General features: G+C 42.5%; 1 protein-coding gene across 1 annotated transcript in view; it reads right to left on the minus strand.

The window, feature by feature from the left end:
- Npsr1 (neuropeptide S receptor 1) overlaps positions 1 to 22,439 on the minus strand; it is a 94,451-nt gene that overhangs the window by 49,134 nt on the left and 22,878 nt on the right. Inside the window, exon 4 of the mRNA XM_048337132.1 lies at positions 562 to 665. Coding sequence (XP_048193089.1) covers positions 562 to 665 — 104 coding nt within the window. The remainder of the gene's footprint in view (positions 1 to 561; positions 666 to 22,439) is intronic.

Below are 22,439 nucleotides of genomic sequence, written 5' to 3' on the forward strand. Positions count from 1 at the left end.
TAGCAAAAGATACTCAGCATCCATCTGTACAATAATTGAGCTAGGATAATAATGCAGAGAGAAGAAATTCAAGTGCCAACAGACCTTTGGAAAAAATGCAGTTGAAGTGGCAAAGAAGTAATACTTTCTAACAACTTGTCCAAGTTTGCTAACAGCAACAACACCAGAGTTGGGTTAGTTTGAAAGGTAAAGAGTGAATTTTATTGGCATTTTTAGAACAATTTTATTGGTGGTAATTTTACTGGAAATTTGATTGGCAATTTTTATATTGACTTATAAATTCTACTTCATGCTTGAAATATGAGCTCTTTTGATTGTAATTGCTTCCTTGTGTTTCCTTATTAATTGTTATTAGTAATAGCTATGAATGCACCATTTTTAGCAATACAACTACATTTTGAGAGTGGTACAAACCCTGTTGGTCCTTTCACTGGGAAGAGTTGGGTGGCTGGTTGCAGAGGAGTGAGGGGTTTGATGCCATTTTCCTCATGGAAAGGCGAAGTGCCAGCTGTAGTGGCCATGTGGCCACAAAGCTCATGGTTTCTAGAAGGTGCCACATACCTGCAAGTAACGGACCACTCGGCAAACCAGGTCAGGTGCCATGAAGTCTCCAGTGAACCGCCAAATAATATCTGTCAAGATGTTGACCAGCCCTGTAAAAGAGTCTAGCAAAAATACATAGTGCTTAATATCAGTCTCTCATTAAGACGCGGGTATTGCCACTGTGGAGATGATTCTGGGGGAAGATTTTATTTTCTCTTCATTTGTCCCTGGCCACTGAGAAACAGGAAAGTCAAGCAAGGGTCCCTGGGCTTTTAATATTGGAGCAGACCTATGGTAAATAAGGCAAAATTGAAGACACAATGGCCAAACTCAGAATTCTTCCTCTTCTACCCTTCACTCTACAGGGCGGGTCTCTTATCTCTCTGCCCACAATTTTAGCCTCCTTCACATCAGATTTCTCTGCTTCCTTCTTCTCTCAACACCTGCCCTTGGAAACAGTCAAGCCCATCACCTACCACTTTGATTAAATTAGAATGGACACAATGTGTGATGTTGATGTCTCATGTTAACCTTTATCAGGAAGCTTCTGGAAGCACTGCACAGCCATGTAGACAGAATGACTTGTCCAGGTGACATTATCTGGGTCTTGTCACTGCTCAGCCCTGTGGTGACATGGTGGGCATGTGGATGGGGATGCAGTGACAGAGAGGAGAACCACTCCCAGCCAACACCAGACCACAACAATGATAGGCAGTATGCCAGCAGCAGAGACCAGCACTAGGCCCTGAGCAAGGGACTATTTCTTGAAGAGACTAAGTGGGTGCTTTGTGCCAAGTTAACATTGTTTCCTCTCTGTTCTGCTTGGATCAGCTGTACATCCTTCTGATTGTACACCTATCCAGCTACAAGCAATCATCAACATCACTCACAACACTCACTTCCTAACTAGAAAGGAAACACACAATGTGGTATTTGATTGAGGAAATCACTTTACAGAGAAGGGAGTGGGGGATTGAACTCACCATCTCGTTGTTTGTGCCACATGGCATACAACCCTGAAGTGGCTCTTCTCCTAGAATCCCAGAATGGACTCCTTGAGGATCAGAGGAAGTGCAGCTTAAAGGCAATGCTACAATGAAAGGACAGCAGTCCACGCTTTACAGTGAAGTACAAGGAATCATATCCTTCTGTGATGCTCCTGTGTGGGTCCCAGAGGCAAGAACTAGAGGAAAGAATGGCCTCAGCTGCTATCACACCAGCCTGTGTCTGCTTGTCTTTGTTTCTGTACAGGAAACAATGCTAAGAAGAAAACTCTCATAGCAGTTCTGGTGGGTGTCTAATGAGAAGGGCAGATGTGGACAAGGTCTTGAGCATTGTGGGTTGTGGCTGATAAAACAGGAGCTGCAAGATGCTTTTCCTGGGAAAATGGGCCAAATGAATGAGTAGGATATGGGAGTGGTGAGGTACTTGGGTATTCCCTTGTGATTTACTCACTCCATAAGTGAAAAAGAATAGAAAAACAGACTGTTTGTCAAGACCTAAATCGTCAAATGAACAACTATAGTATAGCCTACTAAAATCTCTCCCTCCTGCCCCTCCTCCATGAGCATAATCTTAAATAAGCCTATTTCTGGGAGCAGACAAACCAAGGAGCTATGCAATTGGGTTTGTTAGTTGTTATTAAGCAAATGATGCTAAATAGATGTGATCAGTAAAAAGCCATTTAGTTACCTAAGTACTGAAGTACACTGCAAATAAACTGCTCCTAAATGGTAATTAAGAGGGCCTTGGGTACAAAGGGCACACTTCATAGGCCTAAACACATCCATATATTACTCCTACTTTTTAAGATGTGCTCTGTAAATGAGCCTAGGATGTGCTAACACTCAGAAAAACCAAAGCAGACTCCCATCCAGCAGGCTTTGTTGCTTCTTTGAGGGTGTCTTTCTTACACAGGAGAGTGTGCATTCCTGCTTGGATCACAAACACAAGTGAAATGGGGGAAGTCAAGAATAAGGACAAAGCTGAGAAAAAGGATCAGTAAGGATGGGTGGGGAGAGGAGGCTAGGCATCTTGGTCATAGGTACAGATAAGAGTGGGAACAAAGCTGTGCAGGTAAGCAAAATCATAGATAAGGCTCTGTGTGGAAAACATTTGTTTGTCATTGCTAATACCAGGAATGGGAAGCAGGAGGTAGCAGGAGATGATGTGTGAAGACACATCAAGAATCAGGATCTTTTAAGGTGCTGGTGCAACTAAAGGAGCCTATATTCCTTTCTTTATTACATAAGAATAAAGAACATTTATATAAGTCAATGTGTGGAGGATTAATTGGTAGGTCCAATACTGATCTTATCATTTATACTAGTTAGGAAACTCAGCAGAAATTGAGAAAGAGATAATGAACTTCTAGCGTATACAAACAGGAGATGGGGCTGGGATATAAGGAATGATGCAGATTTCAGCTGTGCTTTATAAGATGAAACAGAGGGGTCCAATGGTTGAATGTCCCTGGGAAATGACTGGCTCTTGGAATACAAGCCATTTAGTTACCTAAGATGAAACACTGATGAGTTTAGATTTTACAGGGACTGAGGAAGACCCAAGCCTGGCTCAGTTCAGGAGGAGACTGAGTCAATACCTCACTAGAGGAATGGAAAAGAGGTAGAATCACTTTGAGGGGAAAAATACTATTTTTTAAAACTTCTGTTTCTTGAGATCTTCTATACACAATTCTGTGTCTGCCATCTAAGCAAACATTTGGGTGCTCTATTAGGCTGCAAGTGGAGATGCCAGGATGCGTTCACACTGTGCTCTCTGCTTCCAGCTATTTCTAATCACTCAGCACTTGTTAAGGTGGCAGTGTAAGTGTTGTCTCCTATTCCATTTCAGCCTCAGTCATACTCAGACCTGTGTTTCTGGGCACTATGGATACTGCCATACTTGCTGTCCTAAATCTTCCCCAAGTGGGAATAAAACTCCCGTTTTGGACCTGTAACGGGTCCTGCCTCTGGGGCATGTTCAGCCTCTCTTCTAGCATTAGGAGATTTCTAATTGTGCTGAAATGGCTATTTCTGGTGTCTTTCCTTGAGCTGCAAGGGATTGCTATTATTATTATTATTGCTGCTACTGTTGTTGTTATTCCCTTTAACCTGTGTCTTAGGGTCCACTGTGGGTGTTTGGCCCCATGGTGGCTAATGCTTCTGTTGAGAGAAATGTGTAGGCTGAAAGAAAGAATTTTCTTCGGGCACGAAGGAGGTACACTCTTTCCTGTGCATATGCATACAGTATTTGCAACAATTAGTCACGCCTGCTGTCATATTTTCGAAGCAATTAGACAAGTCTGGACTGAATGGGTATGGCTGTGTGCCAGTAAGACTTTATTTTTAAATATAAGTTGCCGAAGCCAGGTGCTGGTTGCTTACATCTGTAATACTAGCTACTCAAGAGGCAAAGACTTGAGGATCGTGGTTCAAAGCCAGCCAGGGCAGCAAAGTCCATGAAACTCTCATCTCCAAGTTACCATGAGAAAACCAGAAGTGGAATTGTGGCTCAGAGTGCAAGAGCACTAGCCTTGAGCACAAAAAGTCTGAGATGAAGCCCAAGCCCTAAGTTCAAATCATATTACTGGTCAAAGAAAAAAAAATGTAGGTTTCAGGCTGCATTGATCCTATAGACTGTGGTCTGTCATTTTCTGGTCTACAGAACAAACTCTAAATGGCTTCTTCTGATGTCTGGCAGCTTCCTGCCTTCCATTCAGTCTGGTCATTTTCTCATCCCATTCCAATTTCATTCTATGGGGAGAAACCTTTCAATAATCCCATTGGTTCCAGAAACTGATCAATGAATCGAAACATTGACTAAAGAAATAAGCTATGCATACAAGCCCACTTTAAAGAATTTTAATATAAAACATGTATTTGTCCTATCTTTAATATAAGGCTGAGACTATTGTTTGAGTATATGATATAAGTAATATTTTAAATCACATAGATATGTTTCAAATATATGTGACTTCCACGGAAGTTTATTGACAGGCCACATGTAGTAATTATCTTTAATAAAAAAGAACAGACCTTAGCAAAACTCAGAAAATACTCAGCATCCATCTGTACAATAATTGAACTAGAATAATAATGCAGAGAAGAAGAAATTCAAGTACCAACAGACCTTTGGAAAAAATGCAGTTGAGGTGGCAATTAAAGAATTAATACTTTCTAACAACTTGTCCAAGTTTGCTAACAGTAACAACACCATCTTTTTTTCTGTATAAAATATGCCTATAGCACATCTTTTATGATTTCCAATTTTTGTTTGCTTAAATTGGACTGAAGAGCAGAGATATGCTCAGAGCAATATGAAGCAGCATCTTATTGCAGGGATTTTTAAAATCATCCTCTCTTATCTTTTAGAATTGCATCTCCCGAGCTTCCTTCTACTACAGCTTTCTTAGTGTCTTACCTAAAGAAAAAAGCCATCTTTCCAGAGTATTAATCTTAATTTTCACCGAAACAGCAACTCTGTAATGTTAGCTAAATTAAACAATTATAATGGGAATCATAGGCATAAACTGGTTTGGGGTAACCACCCCCCACCCATATGATGTGAGAATAGAAAGGGACAGGCTGACTGGGGACCTCTCTGCTAGTTACCATGCTCAGTCTTTCAGGATGCTTTTCAGGATGCACATTGACAAGCGTGGGAAGGTAGTTTGGAAACCACAGGCCAAGGAGCAGCTGTTGGGCCTGGTCTCTGTGCCGTGACCATCCCTGGCCCTCCCCTTTGTGTTGTCTCCTTCTATGTGGCTTTATCATCTTGGGATCCTCCTTATGCTCCCCTGCTTGAAAACTATGTCTGATTTCCTCAAGGCTCCAGAATACTTCCTTTATGATGTCTTACCCTACTTTGATAACTTCTCTTATACATTAATGCATCCATTTTTATGTGTATTTCATATTCAGCTATCCTATCGAAGAGCAGAGATTATTTTTACTCAGCTCCATATCTTTAGGTCCTAGCATTATGATATAATATAGTAACAGCATGGTAAGTGTCCATTTAATAAATGAATACATTATTACTGTCACTGCTCAATTGGCCATCTGCTACAGAAGAGATTTCATAGAATATATTAATCCACACCTACCATTTCCTTTAATGAAGGTTGAAATAAGGATTATAGAATTTATAAGCCAGGATGAAGAGACTGATTGGAAAATTTGATCCCCAAAAGATTTCTTCAAAAGCTCCCTGTATTCTAAGATCTTGCTGGACTATAATCTCCCAATTGTTAGTGTCCATACTGTACTTATGATTATTGTCTGGAAAGATACTCAATACTTATAAAGGTAATGGAGGAAAGGCTAGTTGCCTAACTTCATACAAATCAAAGGTCAATTCTGTGGGATCCATCCTACATGGAGAGCAAGTTGAGTTGCTGTTCCTAAGACTTCTTTCCCTCAACTAGGCTGGGCTTTCCCATATAGAGTAGAGGTATCAGGATAATGAATCCTCAGAAAATGAATGGTTCTTCTGGGCAGTACTGGGTATTGAACTCAGGGCCTCATGCTTCCTAGGCAGGTGCCCTACCACGTGAGCTATCCAGTGCTTCGGTTATTTTTGCAATAGGGTCCTTTCTTCATGCCTAGGTTGGCCTTGACTACAATCTCTCTACTTGTACTTCCCTGTGTCACTGGAGATGACAGACTCATGCCCCCACTGGTAGAGATAGAGTCTCTTCAACTTCTTTTTGTCTAGGGTGGCATCAGATCGTAATTCCCCAATCTTGGCCTCCCAAATAACTAGGATTAAGGCTGGAGCCATTGAATCTGGCTTGAGTGACTCTTATTTTTTCTTTTTTTCCAGTCCTGTGGCTTGAACTCAGGGCCTGGGCACTGTTTCTGGGCTTCTTTTGCTTAAAGCTAGCACTCTACCATTTGAGCCACAGTGCTACTTCTGGCTTTTTCTAGTTATGTGGTACTGAGGAATCAAACCCAGGGGTTCATGCATGCTAGGCAAGCACTCTACCGCTAAACCACACTCCCGGCCCATTGAGTGACTCTTCTTTTTTTTAAATTTTATTTATTATTTTTATTTTAAATTTATTTGTTTATTAATTGAACACAAATTTTTTGACAAGGTGTTGTACAAAAAGGGTACAGTTACATAGTAGGGCAGTGTGTACATTTCTTGTGATATCTTACTTCCTGTTTTTCTATCTCTTCTCTAGGTCAGGTAGACATATATACAATATACAATGTATCAAGAACATATACAGTAGCCATGTGGCCACACCCAAGAAAGTTTGCCTAGGGCTTTAAATGTAATGTCGATATTAGACCATATGTCGACAGTAGTCTATATAAGACGTACATGCCTAGCTTTTGAGCTATTGTATTCCCCTGAGAGGTCAATTTTTGACCTTTATATGTTGAGTAGTTGTTTGGTTTTAGTTACATACTGTTGGGTTGCTGCCCCAATCCTGTGGGGAATACTATTTGACAAGCAGTTTTTGGTGTCACAGAATTGGTCTCTACTGTGAGTGACTCTTCTTGACAAATAAGGGACACATGAAATGTTGTCACAGTGGGTAAGAAGGGAATGGATCACAAACCCAATGGTAATGCCGTTGCTCATAATACAAGGTCCTTCCCACATTTTAGCTCCAACTGGGGCATTCTAGATCTGAGGCACGGGTTTCCAGCACGGATATCCTGGGAATCAATATCAGTTGTGCATTGCCCGAACAGGCCATGCTTCCCCATCAACTCAGCCACCGTGGTTATGGTGTTTTAGGAATGAGGAGGGTGTGTGTGGGCGGGGAGTTAATAGCATGTTTACTTGTGATGGCATAAGAAATGATCCTCGGTACTGCCAAACATCTCTTTCTTGTTTTTCTCCATTGACAACCAACTACTTCAGGTCACTCTAAATGAAGTTACACTTGAAGATTTCATAGGAAAGCTTATTTAATGCTAGAACTTTCCTTACTCAACCTGTCAAGTATTTAATTGGTGGCTAAAACGCAGAAGTAAATCTGTGGTCTTTGTTTTGGACTTATTTTTACAATATTCTTATGAGTTTGGCATTGTGCCCTTTGTCAAAATTAAATACAAGTGAAGCTTAATGGCCTCAACTGTCACCTCCCTGGCTTTGTATGAATCTCAGGGAGGTGACCCACACTTTTGTCATTACTACTCAATTAGGTAAGGAATCCATCACCCCATCCATTCTCATTCGTGATGGCTCTTCACAGAAAGCTTCCTTCCTGGGGTTTTCAAGTAGTCTCACAAGACAGAGCTGTCACAACAGCCTCCTTTCCCCCCATTAATCCTCCCTAACCAAATTATAGTCTTGTGTTTAATTGGAGAAACCTAACTTCTTCTTAAATGCTTGTGCCTATCATGTGCAAAACCCAAGCATTTTACTAAGGGAAGCAGGCTGCCTGCCTGGAGAGCTGGTCGTTCATGGGGGCTGAAGCCTCTGAGAGCAGAGGCTTCCTTGATACTAAGGGAGGTAGGCCATGGAGCTAATCACTGTCACCACTCTTCACTTTCAGAGGAGCCATTGTGAGGACCATGGGTGTGCAATCAGCATTTCAAAGCATGGGGCTCACACTGGGTAGAAACGAAGAGAAAGATTTGCTTTCTCCTTTAAGGAGATTCTGTTTTCCTAATAATAAGAATTCAAGTCAAGGGCAAGGCACATTGAAAAGCTCAAGAGAAGCAGAGGCGAAATCCAGCCTCATCACAATGATAAGGCAGCGAGGCCATGGTCATTCAGGTATGGTCTCTTTTGATGCATCATCTCAGGTCTTAGCCAGTAGCCTATTTGTTCAAGAATAGGACCATTCAAACTGCACGTGGGAGCTCGAGTCTGTAATCCTAACTACTTGAAAGGCAGAGATTAGAAAGATCAAAAATTTGAGGCCAGCTTTGGCAAAAAGCAGTTCACAAGACCCAATCTCAACAACCACAACAACAAATCTGGGATACTAGAGGCAGGTAGCTCACACCTGAAATCTTAGCCACTCAGGGGCTTGAGATTTGGAGGACTGAACCCTTCCAAGAAAGTCCACAAGACTTCTCCAAAATAACAAACAAAAAGTAGGGCTGGAGGCATGACTCAAGTGGTATAGTGCCTGCCTAGCAAACTTAAGGTCCTGAGTTCAAGTTCTAGTACTGCCCCCAAATGAATGCATTAGTAGAAAGAAGAAAGCCATTGGAAAAGCTTCCAGGATTCTGGCAAACACTGTGTCACCATGATTGGTAGGCAGAGCCTATCTGTCACACCGTCTCCAAGTCCGTGCTTGGGCACAGTGTTGTGGCATTTGCACAGCCTGCAGAAATCACTGGCTCTCATATTGTGGGACATCACTCAGTACATTTTATTGCCACATTGAAGTCCTGCATACGGAATTGACTTCTCTGTGAGGAAACATGACTTTGCAGAGACTCAGCACATACATAGGGCTTTGGGCCCTTTTTCTATGTGATCATGGCATAATGATTTCCTGGAACATCCTGTTTTATTTTCTTAGGCTGTTATTACACAGGGAGGAGGTATATGCAGCTTGGGTGTTGGAGTCTGACTATGGGGTGTTGAATTGCTGTGCAGTCTTCCATGTTAGTGACCTCCCTGAATCCTAGCTCTTTGTACAATCAGGATAATGAGACACTCCATTTTCAAGGCTATTTTAAAGCTTACATGCAAAGTGCTTAGTGGTATAAATGCAATGTGTAGGACTGATGACAAGGCCCAGGGTCACGTGAGCTGAGGATGGCTCAGTCTCCTACATAACTTCTGAAAAAATGATAAATAAGACATAGAGGCTTTGCTTCCATAGACACATAGTAAAGACTGGTTGTTTGATTCATGATAATGCATACTACTTGACTCAAGTCATTTCACTTCCACTAGGAAACAGTGGTGAGTTAATGAATTGACAAAGTAGAAATGCTCAAACCCATTCTTGGAGGAACAGAATGTAAGAGTAGCTCAGCGGCTCAATGGCTATTTGTGCTTTTGGGGGGATGATGATAAATTATTTGACCTGATAGTCTTACATACTGCAAGAAATTTGGCATTTCTGGTTGTGTTTGCTAAATACCAGAAGTACTCACCAGTCTCTGTGGTGGCTCTAAATAACTCCATGTGTGAGGGCTGTCTGCAGTTAAAAACTAAGTGTGAAGTACATCTAAAGGTCAAAACCATACGAGTGTGCAGGACACCTAGAGGTTGATTGAGAATATGATCTGGGGCTCCCAGAATTTCTTGTTTCTATCAGTAACATTTCTACCTGTTCTCCCACTCAAATATGTCCCAGTCTATGTGACTCTGGGTCAGTGGCTGATCCAGGCTGTGTCTGGGAAAAGGACAAGATAAGACTGGAACATTATACTATACTGTATATTAAGAAGGTGCCTAATGCATGCCGAGAAACATTTCAAATAAGAATGGGAGACTAACTTCAGGGCTCTTCCTGGGCAATTGGTAATCTGAGCATGAAAATAATCACAGTGAGAGTTATTCTATTGAATAAATTAAGAACCCATCTTGCCATATTGAAGCCAAATAAATAAATGGAGGGCAAGGGATTGATTCCTTAGGCTTGATGGCTAACTAATAAATATATAAGGAATAAGGTAATTAGAAAGTCATCATCTGGAAATCTTTATAGCATTGACTCAGATAAAAATCTGCTGTGGAAGTCGGGTTGTGAGGAGAATGATGAGAAAAAATTGTGGCATCTTATAATACTTGTTCATTTCACAGGGAAACTAGTATATCTGGAGTGGAACAATATGATGGCAATATCATCAGTAAGAAGGCAAGTTGAGACCCTGATGATCTTCACTAAGAATAACATGGCATCAGTTTTCTGATGCATCACTAAAATGTAACCTAAATTCAATCAAGAGAAGGCACCACCCAAACTCAGATTGGAAGAAAGATAACCTAATACCCAATCTGTACTATTTCAAGATATTTGTGTTATAAAACACCAAGACAATGAGAACCGCTCCAAATGAAAAGAAACTAAAGTTCCATGACAACTCAAGATTTTCTTCTATAAAGATGTACTTGGGACAATTGGTGAAGCATAAAGCAAATCTGGAGTTTACATACCAGATGTATTTGGACGGATGGATGAATGTATGGGTGGACGGATGGGTGGATGGGTGAATGAATGGGTAGATAGATGGTGGATGGATAGATGGGTGGGTGGATGGATAGAAGATGGATGGGTAGATGGGTGGATGGATGGATGGATGAACAGATGATAAATGGCTGGGTTGGTGGATGGATGGTGGATGAATGGATAGGTGGATGAATGGGTCATTAGATGGATGGATGGATAGATAATGAATAGGTGGACAGATGGATGGGTGGATAGATAGCTGCACAAATGGAAATTATGATAAAGCAAATATGGAAAAATACAATATTTAAGGCATACTTTTTTCTATCCTTGATTTCTCCTAAGCCTAAAATTATACCAAAACACTAAGCTAACATCAAAAATTGTTCTGGTCAAAAAGCTCAATATAGGGGCTGGGAATATGGCCTAGTGGCAAGAGTGCTTGCCTCGTATACATGAGGCCCTGGGTTTGATTCCTCAGCACCACATATACAGAAAATGGCCAGAAGTGGCGCTGTGGCTCAAGTGGCAGAGTGCTAGCCTTGAGCAAAAAAGAAGCCAGGGACAGTGCTCAGGCCCTGAGTTCACGGCCTAGGACTGGCCAAAAAAAAAAAAAAAAAAAGCTCAATATAGACCTACCCTATGACCCAGCCATGCCACTCCTAGGCATCTATCCTAAACAGCAAGTCCCAAGATATCAAAAAGACATTTGTACTTCCATGTTTATCGCGGCACAATTCACAATAGCCAAAATATGGAAACAACCCAGATGCCCCTCCACAGATGAATGGATCCAAAAAATATGGTACCTATACACAATGGGATACTACATAGTGATTAGGAATGATGAAATATTGTTATTTTCAGGGAAATGGTCAGAACTCGAACAAATAATGTTGAGCGAGACAAGCCTAGAACACAGAAGACAAAGGGGCATGATCTCCCTGATATATGACTGTTAAGAAAGGGAGACGGAGAGACAGTAGAGACCAAGTCTATGAAACCAAAAACTGTTTGTCAAATGGTATTTCCCACAGGATTGGGGTAGCGACCCAACAGTATGTAACTAAAACCAAACAACTACTCAACATATAAAGGTCAAAAATTGACCTCTCAGTGGAATACAATAGCTCAAAAGCTATGTATGTACGTTCATATAAGTCTACTGTTGACATATTGTCTAGTATCGACATTACATTTAAAGCCCTAGGCGAATTTTTTTGGGCTTGGCCACGAGGCTACTGTATATGTTCTTGATAAATTGTATATTGTATATATGTCTACCTGACCTAGAGAAGAGATAGAAAAACAGGATGTAAGATTGTTGGGATCCATCTTTCCCCTTGATGGAAGGGGCTTGATGCACCTCCCCCAGCCCTGGGGAATGCGGCCCTTCTACCCCCTCTGGATTGGAATCCAGAGGAACCGGTTGGGCAAACAGCCCCCCAACCTCCTAGCCAGCCTGGCACCTACCAACCCGCCCTGGTTTGGCGCGCTGGAGTGACGTTAGCCCTTGGGGGTCAGGTGATACCGTTCAGCCTATGGACATCCTGGCCAAACCCCTCCCTCGGAATCATCTCCCCTTGTCCTTCTCTTAATAAAGTCAGTTCGCTCTAAGAAGCTGGCCCCGTTGCATATGTTCGCCAGACTTCTAGCGTAAGGAGGCGATCACATATCTGCGGCAGATCCCGTGCGCGTCAGGTCGGAGCTGACCCCTGTTCCACTGTAACTTACCTGCAGGTCGGGTGATTAGGGGAGAGGGCGAGAAAGGAGGGTGGAAAGAAAGAAGGAAGAGTCCGAGCCGGGAGGGGCAAAAAAACCCCAACATAAGATATCACAAGAAATGTACACACTGCTCCACTATGTAACTGTACCCTTTTTGCACAACACCTTGTCAAAAAAATTTGTGTTCAATTAATAAATAAATTAAATTATAAAAAAAAAATTTGTTCTGGTGACATGACTACTCCACCCCCAGGGGCAGGACTGGCAGGATGCAACTTCTGTGAGCTCTACACAGCATTGGAGACATGGGAACCAAGCCGAGAAAAAAGTGTTGCTATAATTAAAGTGAGTCTTAGTGTTGTTTACTGACTTTCTCATTATTCTCCCTGTATAGTCTATCCTGGCACACTACTGTGCTATGAACATGTTAGTTATTCAGAGAGATGTTGCTTCAAATAGTTGCTCCAACTTCACACTCAGGTGGTGGGAAGATCTAAGACCAAGCAAAGCAGAAGGTATTAAAAGCCAACAACTGCAACAGCAATCATGTACAATTCTCGCCATGTGTTGGGCATTTCTCTGAGCATTTGATTTAGAAACAGTAAATTAATTGCTGCTATAATCCTATGAGATAAAAGCTGTTATTATAATCCCCCCCCCCGCCTTTACCATGAAGAAACGAAGGTGTAGACAGGCAGTTGGTATGTAGAAGAAACTCATAACCATTCAAGAAGGTTCTAGAGGCCAGATTGTGTCTTTACAGTTCTACAGGTCTGTCTCTTGAGGGGCTCTGAAGTGAAACTATTCTTTCCAGAAAGTTCTTATAAAGCATGCAGAGGTTTCTAGGTGAGAGACAGAGAGTTACTGTGACACCTAAGGGGGACAGAGTATGTTGTTTCTATTGAGGGGAGAAGGGAATCACTGTCACATGAGACAGCAACAGGTAGGAGGGGTATGCAGAACAGACTGGGGACACGAGATTACAGGGACAAAATAATGCTGGGGAACTTGAACCATAACTGAATTGCCAGAGAACAGGGAGAGAGAGGGGGAGAGAGAGAGGGAGAGAGAGAGAGGGAAAGCCTTAAGTCTAGTGAGTGATTAAGGCAGAAATGGGGGGACCATTCTGAGAGCGAGAGCAAGAGAAATGATGACTTCAGAGCTGGAAGCAGCACACAGGGTTTCCTTGGGGAAAACGCTGCATTTTTCCAAGGGACACTCACCTTTCTCTAAGTCTCTTTCTGAGTCTCATCTCTGTCACTAAGGTAGGCAGGGACAAAGGCTGGCTGACAGCTGTGTGTCAGGCTCTGTGCAGGCTCATTGAGTGCAGGGTTTTGCATGAGTGGCCAGGAGCCCATTCTGCACACACATAGGAGGAGCGGCCATTCAGAATACGCATTCCCTAGTTCAGTGAAACTTGGAGTGTAAATTGGATTTCTATGTAGTTCTAATTGAATAGAGTAGTATAATTAGATAATGATTCACTCTAACAGCAATACAACTCCATGTACCATAAAAAAAATCACAGAGCATTTAGAAGAAGCAGGAACACTCTGGAACAACCTAGAGTCTTTTGCATACAATACAAATAATCAACTTCATTGAACAAGGAAAGCCAGACAAGACACAAGTATGCATGTACTCTAAATCAAGATGATTTCCCAGTAAAATGAAACTGTAAATTCAGCCTCTTTTTTCCCCCCTGTCTGTCATGGGCTTGAACTTGGGGCCTGGATGCTGTCTCTGAGCTCAAGGTTAGAGCTCTACCACTTTGAGCCACAGTGCCATTTCCAGTTTTCTGATGGTTAATTGGAAATGAGTCTCACGGACTTTCCTGCTTTGGCTAGCCTTGAACCACGGTCCTCAGCTCTCAGCCTCCTGAGTGAGTTTTACCTGTTTTTATCCCCTCTCCACTCTTGGCCACACAGGATTTTGAATGCTAAGCACGCATACTACCACTGAGCTATAGTCATTATGATGATTAAGCATAACCTATAAAACTCCTGCCCCAATACCAGCCACGAGGAAGGGCTTCAAGTACAGTAACCTGCTTTGTTCATTGACAGAAGAGAAGTGAAACTTGGATAATTTAAGTAATGGTTGAAAGCCACAGAAATCATAAGTAATAGAGCCAGGATTTTAAATTCAGGTCTCTAGATTCTTCCTCCTATTTTTGTGTAACTTTAAAGTTAAGACTGACTCTTACATGTTTTTCTGGTTGAAAAGAATATAATTTTTTTTTTAAATTCTGGGTGCCTGAGAATAAAAAGAAATTCAACTTCCAATGTCTACAAATAAAGTTTTATTAGAATGTAGCCATGTTCATACATTTGTATATTGTACTGTGGTAGAATGAAGCTTAAAATGCTTAATGGCAAGCTAGCTGCAAAGAAAGTTGGCTTGCCTTTGCTCTTGAACTCTGACCTTGCACTTTCTATTATTCAAGTGCCGTTGGACATAGATCAGTGGTGACACTGCCAACTCTTCCAGTATTAATACCTGGAGAATTATTGAAATGCCAGGCAGGCGGCATAGAGGGGCTCCCTGTTGGCTTAAATAGGAGAGTTTTGCAGGCACCAGATGGGAACAGATTCTTTTCACTTAGCTTATCAAAAATCCAATCTCACTCCCTTTCATGTTCAAGAGGATTTGATTAATTAGAAGGAGAAGGAATAGAAATCATCACTGCCACTGGGCTGGGCTGAGCTCCTCGCCCTCGTGTACAGTGGCACTAGCTAATGGGAGGCTGAGTGGCTGGAGGCAGGAGGGATCAGCTTTAGAGGAGAGATCTGTGTCTGCTCCTTGTTCTCCACACGTCTACGTGGGTGATTCAGTTTAACCTTGCTCAGTGTCAGTTCCCACAAGTCTAACGTGGGAATAATGAGTCCACCTAGAGCTCTGAATAATTTGAAGGTCAAATGAGAAGATACATGAAAAGAGTCTTTTTCCCCCTAAAGAGTTGACTCAGAGAGCATTCAATAAATATTAGCTCATACTGCACTATTATTTTCTTTTTCTGACTACATGTCAGCAGGGAAGGAACAAAGTCTCTGATTCTAGTTTAAAAATCCTAGGTAATTTATTTAAGACTTACATTTAAAAAAAAGACAACTCTGCACCCTCTACAGAACTCAGTAGCACAAACTATAAAAGCAAGCATCTCAGGAAATTGTGTGTCCTGGAATATTTGAGGCAGTTCTGTTCATAATAAACTGGAAATGCTCTAAATATCCATTACTAATGAAACGGAGAAATCAATTGTTTGATATAATATATGCCTGCAGCAGAAGGCCAGCCATTCAATTAGGACAGGAAAGAGTCTACAACTATAGTGAATAATGGCAAAGAATCTCATGAGCTCCATGTGAGCCAAAGAAACCAGATGCAAAAAGCACACCCATAGTGAGACTTCATTTATTGGGATGTATAAAAGATAGAATGCATGTTTGTGTCTCAGGGTTCACTATCTGGGGATGGTGGGTGGGATCCTTGATCCCCTCAGAACTGGTTTTAGCTAGAGAGTAAGGGATAGAGTCCACTTGTAGTCTGGTGCACATGGGATCCCGCTTTCCCTGCACCATTTGTTGTAGAGGAGATATTTTCTCCAATATACATTTTGGACTCCTTTGTCAAAAAATGAGATAGTTTTAAGGTGTGTGGGTTAGTGTCTGGGCCTGTTTTTGTGCTTCCTTGGTGACTATGATGGCCTGAGGTTTAAACATCCCACAGGATTGCATGTATAAAATGGGAACAACGTGCCAGACTTGAGCTATGAAGGACCCTTCCATGGGTCTGAGCCTGAACTTCCATTGTAGCCTTTGTTACAACCAGAGCCTCTTGCTGCTCTGTGCTTTTCTGTCTTTTTTTTTTTTTTTTTGGCCAGTCCTGGGCCTTGGACTCAGGGCCTGAGCACTGTCCCTGGCTTCTTCCCGCTCAAGGCTAGCACTCTGCCACTTGAGCCACAGCGCCGCTTCTGGCCGTTTTCTGTATATGTGGTGCTGGGGAATCGAACCTAGGGCCTCGTGTATCCGAGGCAGGCACTCTTGCCACTAGGCTATATCCCCAGCCCCATGCTTTTCTGTCTTATTTGACAGCCAGTCCCTGGGTCAGTCACCAGGCTTGCTTCTCAGGAAGATAGAAACTATTTTGAGGGTTACTGGGCCTGGCCTGGGATACAGCTACCAATTGTTGGCCTTGTCATTATTCTGTGACCCTGAGTAACTTCCTTAGACATCTTGGATATTGGCTGCTATCTTAGCAGACTAAGGTTAATATTCTTATTTGTCAACATGAAATATTGAAAGGGTTTGGAACACAACTGCTTCCCAATGACTTAAGTTCTCCCTCCTTTTGCTCCTCCCTTTCTTCTCTACTCCCTTCCCCTTTCCCGGAGAAGTTATAAGTAGATATTTTGGGAGGCAGAAAGAGCCTAATAGATAAATGAGGAGTTTTGAGCAGCTGAGGGAGTCTTGTTAGGGGATATGTGGCTACATAGAGGAATTTTAAGGCTTGGCTTTAACGCAGCTTTTCAAAATTCCCTTCGTTCCTCGGGAGTAACGCTGAAGTTGGAGTTTCTATCCACAAGCTCATTGTCAGACTAGGAGCAATCCCAGGAGGAGAAGCTATGTTCTGAGTCTGTACACATGGCAGAGAAAGGAGTGGATGTCATCTGTGGGAAGCAGGGAAGATCTGGGCACAGTCTTTATCATGCATTCTCAAAGTCTGTTCTCCAGAAAGAGACTTTGGACTTCCATGGGACTGGACTGGGGGTATTTTCTTGGTGGTGTCTTGGAATTTCTAAGTAGTTTGCCTTAGAAGGAGGGTGTTTCCTCAACCCTAGATGTGAGCAAAGAGCCTTGGTTCATTCTCAGAGATTTGGTACCAGGGGAGGAAGGATGTGGTGACCTGTGTTGGGTCTCCCAAGTCTATCTGTGTAGGATTCTACAATGATCCACTTGGCTCCGCCACTGTGGATCTCCCTCCCTCCCTCCCTCCCTCCCTTCCAGCAGAAGATACTCTGATTGCCAGTAAATTTTCTTCCACTACCATTTCACCAAAATGAGGAGCTCTTGGGTGTAAAGCAAATCTCACTGATGAGCTAATTCTCCAGGGCTGATGACAAAAGGCACTTGCTCTCCTGGCTACATTTTCATTATAATGGGGGCATCCCACTTTGATCCCTGAGTGACAATAAGGTAGTTTGGAATGCAGAAAGGAAGAGAAGGGACTGGCAACTTGCCTGGGGTCACACAGCAAGGTGTGAATGAAACCCAGCCTCTCTAATCCTGTCTCTTCTTCTTGCTTCTGCTGGAAGCTGAGGCTGTGTGACTGGCCTAGCTTGAGTAGAACCAAAGAGGTTGTGGGATGAGGAAAAAGAGAGCAATGGAGAGAGCCATTTGGGTTAAGATATAATATATGCACCAGTGAAGGGCCGGGGTGAAATCCCTTGGTACGCTGAACCTACACTATAAAGAAACAAATGACAAGAGAGTAAAACAAGCTCAGCTTGGAGGCAGGCATCCATGAACAGGGTGAGCTGAATGAGAGCAAATGTGGCCAAAGTACTTCAGTCTACACTTGTAGGAAATCAGAACAATGAGACCTGTTGAAATGAAGCAGGTGGGGAGGATAAAGGAGACTGGCAGAGAGGGCAAGGTTGGGCAACATTGTATTTATGTATGGAAATGTCACAGTGAGCTCTCCTCCCTTGAAGAACCAATATATGCTAATCAAAATATTAATTAGAAGTATTAATTTAACAAAGAAATGATGAGACAGGCTGTCCTCCCTGCTAGGGTCTGGCATGAACAGAACCTTGGAGAGGCCTGATCGGTAGATATTATGCAAATGCCTGGAGTAATAATATTCTTCTCCATCACCAGGCTAACTGCCCCTGTAAAGAGCTGGCCTCCATTCTGACAGTTTTATTTTTCCTCATTTGTCAGACTGAAATCAGGGTCTGATTGATGCCTGTATGAAAGCCTAAGAGGTGTTTGACTGGCAGAGGCCCAACTTCTTTCTCTGAATTAGAGGTCCTTTCTCTACGAGCTGGCAAGAGCTCTGTGCACATCAATTATTCTCTCTAGCCAGGAGCTTCACTACACGGAACAAGGCAGTAAACATGTCCGGGGCCATAACAGGCCTCATTTGTGATGTGGTCCTGACTGAAAGAGGGTGGTAGGGCAATGGTACCCACATCATTCCTTTCCATCCCTCTGTCACCTCATCCCACCTGTCATCCCAGCTCAACCATCCTGGAACCTACAGTTGTGTTGTTGTACCAGAAAAGCAACATGTTGTATTTTCTCAAACTGAAATTAATTGCTAGTAGGCATTTCTGCTCGGCTGGATAGGAAAACGTAATTGCACTCAATTAAGTGTTTTCCCTTCTCATCTTTAAGTTCTGGAAAGATCTGGATCCAGTTGCATGCATGGCAGTCATCACATGGGTGTCCAAAGAGAAGCCTGCAACTCAACATGCCTGCGGCTGTCCTCCCATCACCTGGCATCCGCCCAGGCCAGGACCTCTCCAGCCCACATGCTTGCTCCACCACAAACCTATGGCTCTTGTCCACGGCACAGTCCCAGGTCTCCACACCAGCCTGCAGGGCACGAAACCCCCTCCTCATGCTGCATCTCTTGTGCCGGCCTCCTCACGCTGCACCCCCCATGCTTCCCTCCCCATGCTGCGTCCCCCATGCTTCCCTCCACTCTGACGTTCAGGGGTGGATGGAGGGGATGCCCTGCCTCATTCACTTCCAGCTCTATCTCTTGAGGCAATGGACAGACTGGATAAGGGATGCCTTTATCCTTTGGCTCTATTTTTTTATTGAATCTTTTTTGGCCAGTTATGGGCCTTGGACTCAGGACCTGAGCACTGTCCCTGGCTTCTTTTTGTTCAAGGCTAGCACTCTGCCACTTGAGCCACATCACCACTTCTGGCTGTTTTCTATATATGTGGTACTAGGGAATTGAACCCAGGGCTTCATGTATACGAGGCAAGCACTCTTGCCACTAGGCCATATTCCCAGCCCTATTTTTTGTTTTAAATGTTGAAAAAATATATATGTAGAATTACTCAGTTGGACTCAGTTTAGATGACCCCAATTTCAGCAAACCCCAAAGCATCACAATTAGGAGCTGATTAAACATTATTACTTGTCAGGATACTGATCCTGGCCATGCCAATGTCAGAGAGTTTCTCCACTGCTGTTTTGACTCGTTGCTTGACTTTGACATCCACAGTGACCACTACCTGACCCTGACACCCATGGTGACCTCTGCCTGACCCTGACACCCACAGGGACCTCGCCTAACCCTGACATCCACAGTGACCACTGCCTGACCTTGACATCCACTGTGACCACTATATGACCTTGACACCCACAGTGACCACTATATGACCTAGACACTCACGGTGACCACTGCCTGACTCTTACATCCATGGTGATCTCTTCTGACCTTGACATCCACAATGACCACTGCCTAACCCCAACACCCACAGTGACCACTGCCTGACCTTGACACCCACAGTGACCATGAGTGTTTGTTTTCTTCACCACAGTGAACTAGTAGTCAGGGAGCTCAGTGAAGGCATAGTGTTAAGGCTGGCTTTTCTTCCAGAGACACTTGGGAAGGTGGGTGATAGGCAGGTCCTTTTTCATGTGCTGTGGACCCTTCACGACTCACATCTTAGCCTTTGCTTTGGCTTTGGAGGGGCAGGAGGGAGATTTCCTTCTTTGCTTTCTGTACCCTGTTGGTGGGAATTCCTTGGCTCCTTGTTCCTACCCCAGGCCTCTAGCCTGCTTTGTGTCTGCCAGGCTCAGGGCCCATTTCCTCCTTAAGTGCCCTTCAGCCTGTCCATTCTGGGATCCAGGCAATCTGGCTTTTCCTATTTTCATCCAAATTACTTGACACTCAAAAACTGTGTGATCTGCTTATTTTTTTTCCTCCATTAGTTAATGTGCTTGTGGTAGTAAAAGCCTGTGGTGCAGATGTCTGAAAGGAGTATTACAGAGTGACAAAAATCTCATAGGGATGGGGAATGTGTTGGCTAATCAGTAAAAACATTATATGGCTATCTGAAGGTTTTTTTAAAATTGCTTTCCTTTTTTCTTAATTTTGCAGTGGAATGCAGCCCTGTGGAAAATGAACTGACTTTTCATTTTCCCAGTGTTTTCCAAGGCTGGCAGCTAGCAATTCATTGCATCAATGGATAGTCCAAAAGCAATTGGACTAACTCTCCGGGTCATGGAGACCTTGGTGTATTGGATCAAAACTGTTGCCACAACAATTCCAGGACTTAGTTCACCTTTTCACTTCCATTCTCTTATGAATAAACTGTGATGTTTGGGAAACCCCTATGCAAACACAAATATCTGTGCACACAGATTTCATGCACATGGATTCCATGCACTGAGAATGCCAAGTGAACAGAACGTGTCCATATTTCAAAATACAAGAAAGGGGACCATAAATTTGATGGTGATAAAAGGTGTCCCCAATTGACCAGATATAGGTAATAAAAGAGAACAAAAAAAAAACAACTTTTAGATTTTTAGGAAAAATAATATAGTAATTAAAGTTTGAACCTCAATAGACATGTTAATTAGAAGATTGGGGAAAAAAAGAATTGGTAAATTTGAATGTTGGTTAGAAGAAATAACCCAGAGGCAAGCAAGAAAAAAGAAAAAAAGCAGATCAGCGTGAAGACAAGAAGTTTGCAATGAGAAAAATTAAAAAAAGAAAACTCATTGGGAGTTACAGGAGAGAAAGAAAAGGAGGCATTAAGGTGGCAACTATGGATTTTCTATGCTAATATACGAATACAGGGAACCTGACCCACTGCTGGACTCAGCACCTGAGATGGCTGTCCGGCAGCACTACAGCTTTGGGAAGAGGAGATGAGCTCAAAGGAATGAGGGACACCACTGGCCATGAGCCCATGGCGGATTCCTCGGGAGCACAAGGCTTCCCAGTAGGTCCCTGGCAGCTTCAAGCCCAAGGAAGACACAGGAAGATTCTATGGGCTTCTGAGGAACCATTCCATGACAGTCTGGCAGCTCGGTGGACAGCTGCTGTCCCTGGCCCCATGCCGGAAGGGCCTCCTAGCTGCTTCTGTCTCCTCCACTCTCCTTGGGCTCCTGACTTGTGACCCATGGCCACCTTTGGAGTTAGTAGCCAGCTGGGCACAGCAACAGAAGCACAAATGCTTGCTTTGGAGAAGAAAAATCAAAGCATCTAATGCTTAAGGCCTAAAGTTTAAAAATTTCTAAAAAATAAATACCAGGAAAATATTAGCTAAAGGAAGACTGGTGTGGGCATATTAGTGTAAGATGATAAAACCTTCTCTAAAGCTAAAAAGTATCATGAGAGAGAAAGATGGTTATTGATTATTGATTAAAAATGTAATTCACTAGGAAGATGTAGCTATTCTTAACCTGTGAAAGTAAATAAAAGGGAAAAAATTAATAAACCTAGAAGGAGAGCTACACAAATCCAATACCATAACTGCAGGCTGAGCAAACTCTCCTAGCTATTTATAGATCAAGTAGACTGAAAAAAATCAGTAAGGTTAAAGAGGTTTTGATCCACACAGTAAACAAACTTAATCTTATGCAAATATATAAAATAATGCTTCTCAAATCTGGAAAACACCTATTTTCAAGGGTCAGTAGAGCTGCCTAAAATCATTACATATTAGATAATATATTAAGTTACAGGAAATCTGAGACAGGAAGAAACGATAGAAAAGATAATAATAAAAGCAGGACTCAGCAAGGGTAGTAAGTTTGAATTTTTTTGAAGAAAATTCCTGAACTGCTCACCAAAGAAATCATAATGGAAAAACGATAGCTTAATCATAAGGGCAATATGATTATTACCTATAACTCATTAACCTATAATTATTGTAATGGTAATGAAGAATACTACATGGGAACTGGTGAGATGAAACTAACGAACCCTTGGGAAACACTTTATGGATCATAAGTGATAGAAAAGAAAAAAGTGTGAAAATAAAGCATCAAATTCCTTAATTCAAATAGTTCAGAAGAGGTAGAAGTCATAA

This window comes from Perognathus longimembris, chromosome 2 (genome assembly GCF_023159225.1).
Source record: "Perognathus longimembris pacificus isolate PPM17 chromosome 2, ASM2315922v1, whole genome shotgun sequence".
Lineage (NCBI taxonomy): Eukaryota > Metazoa > Chordata > Mammalia > Rodentia > Heteromyidae > Perognathus > Perognathus longimembris.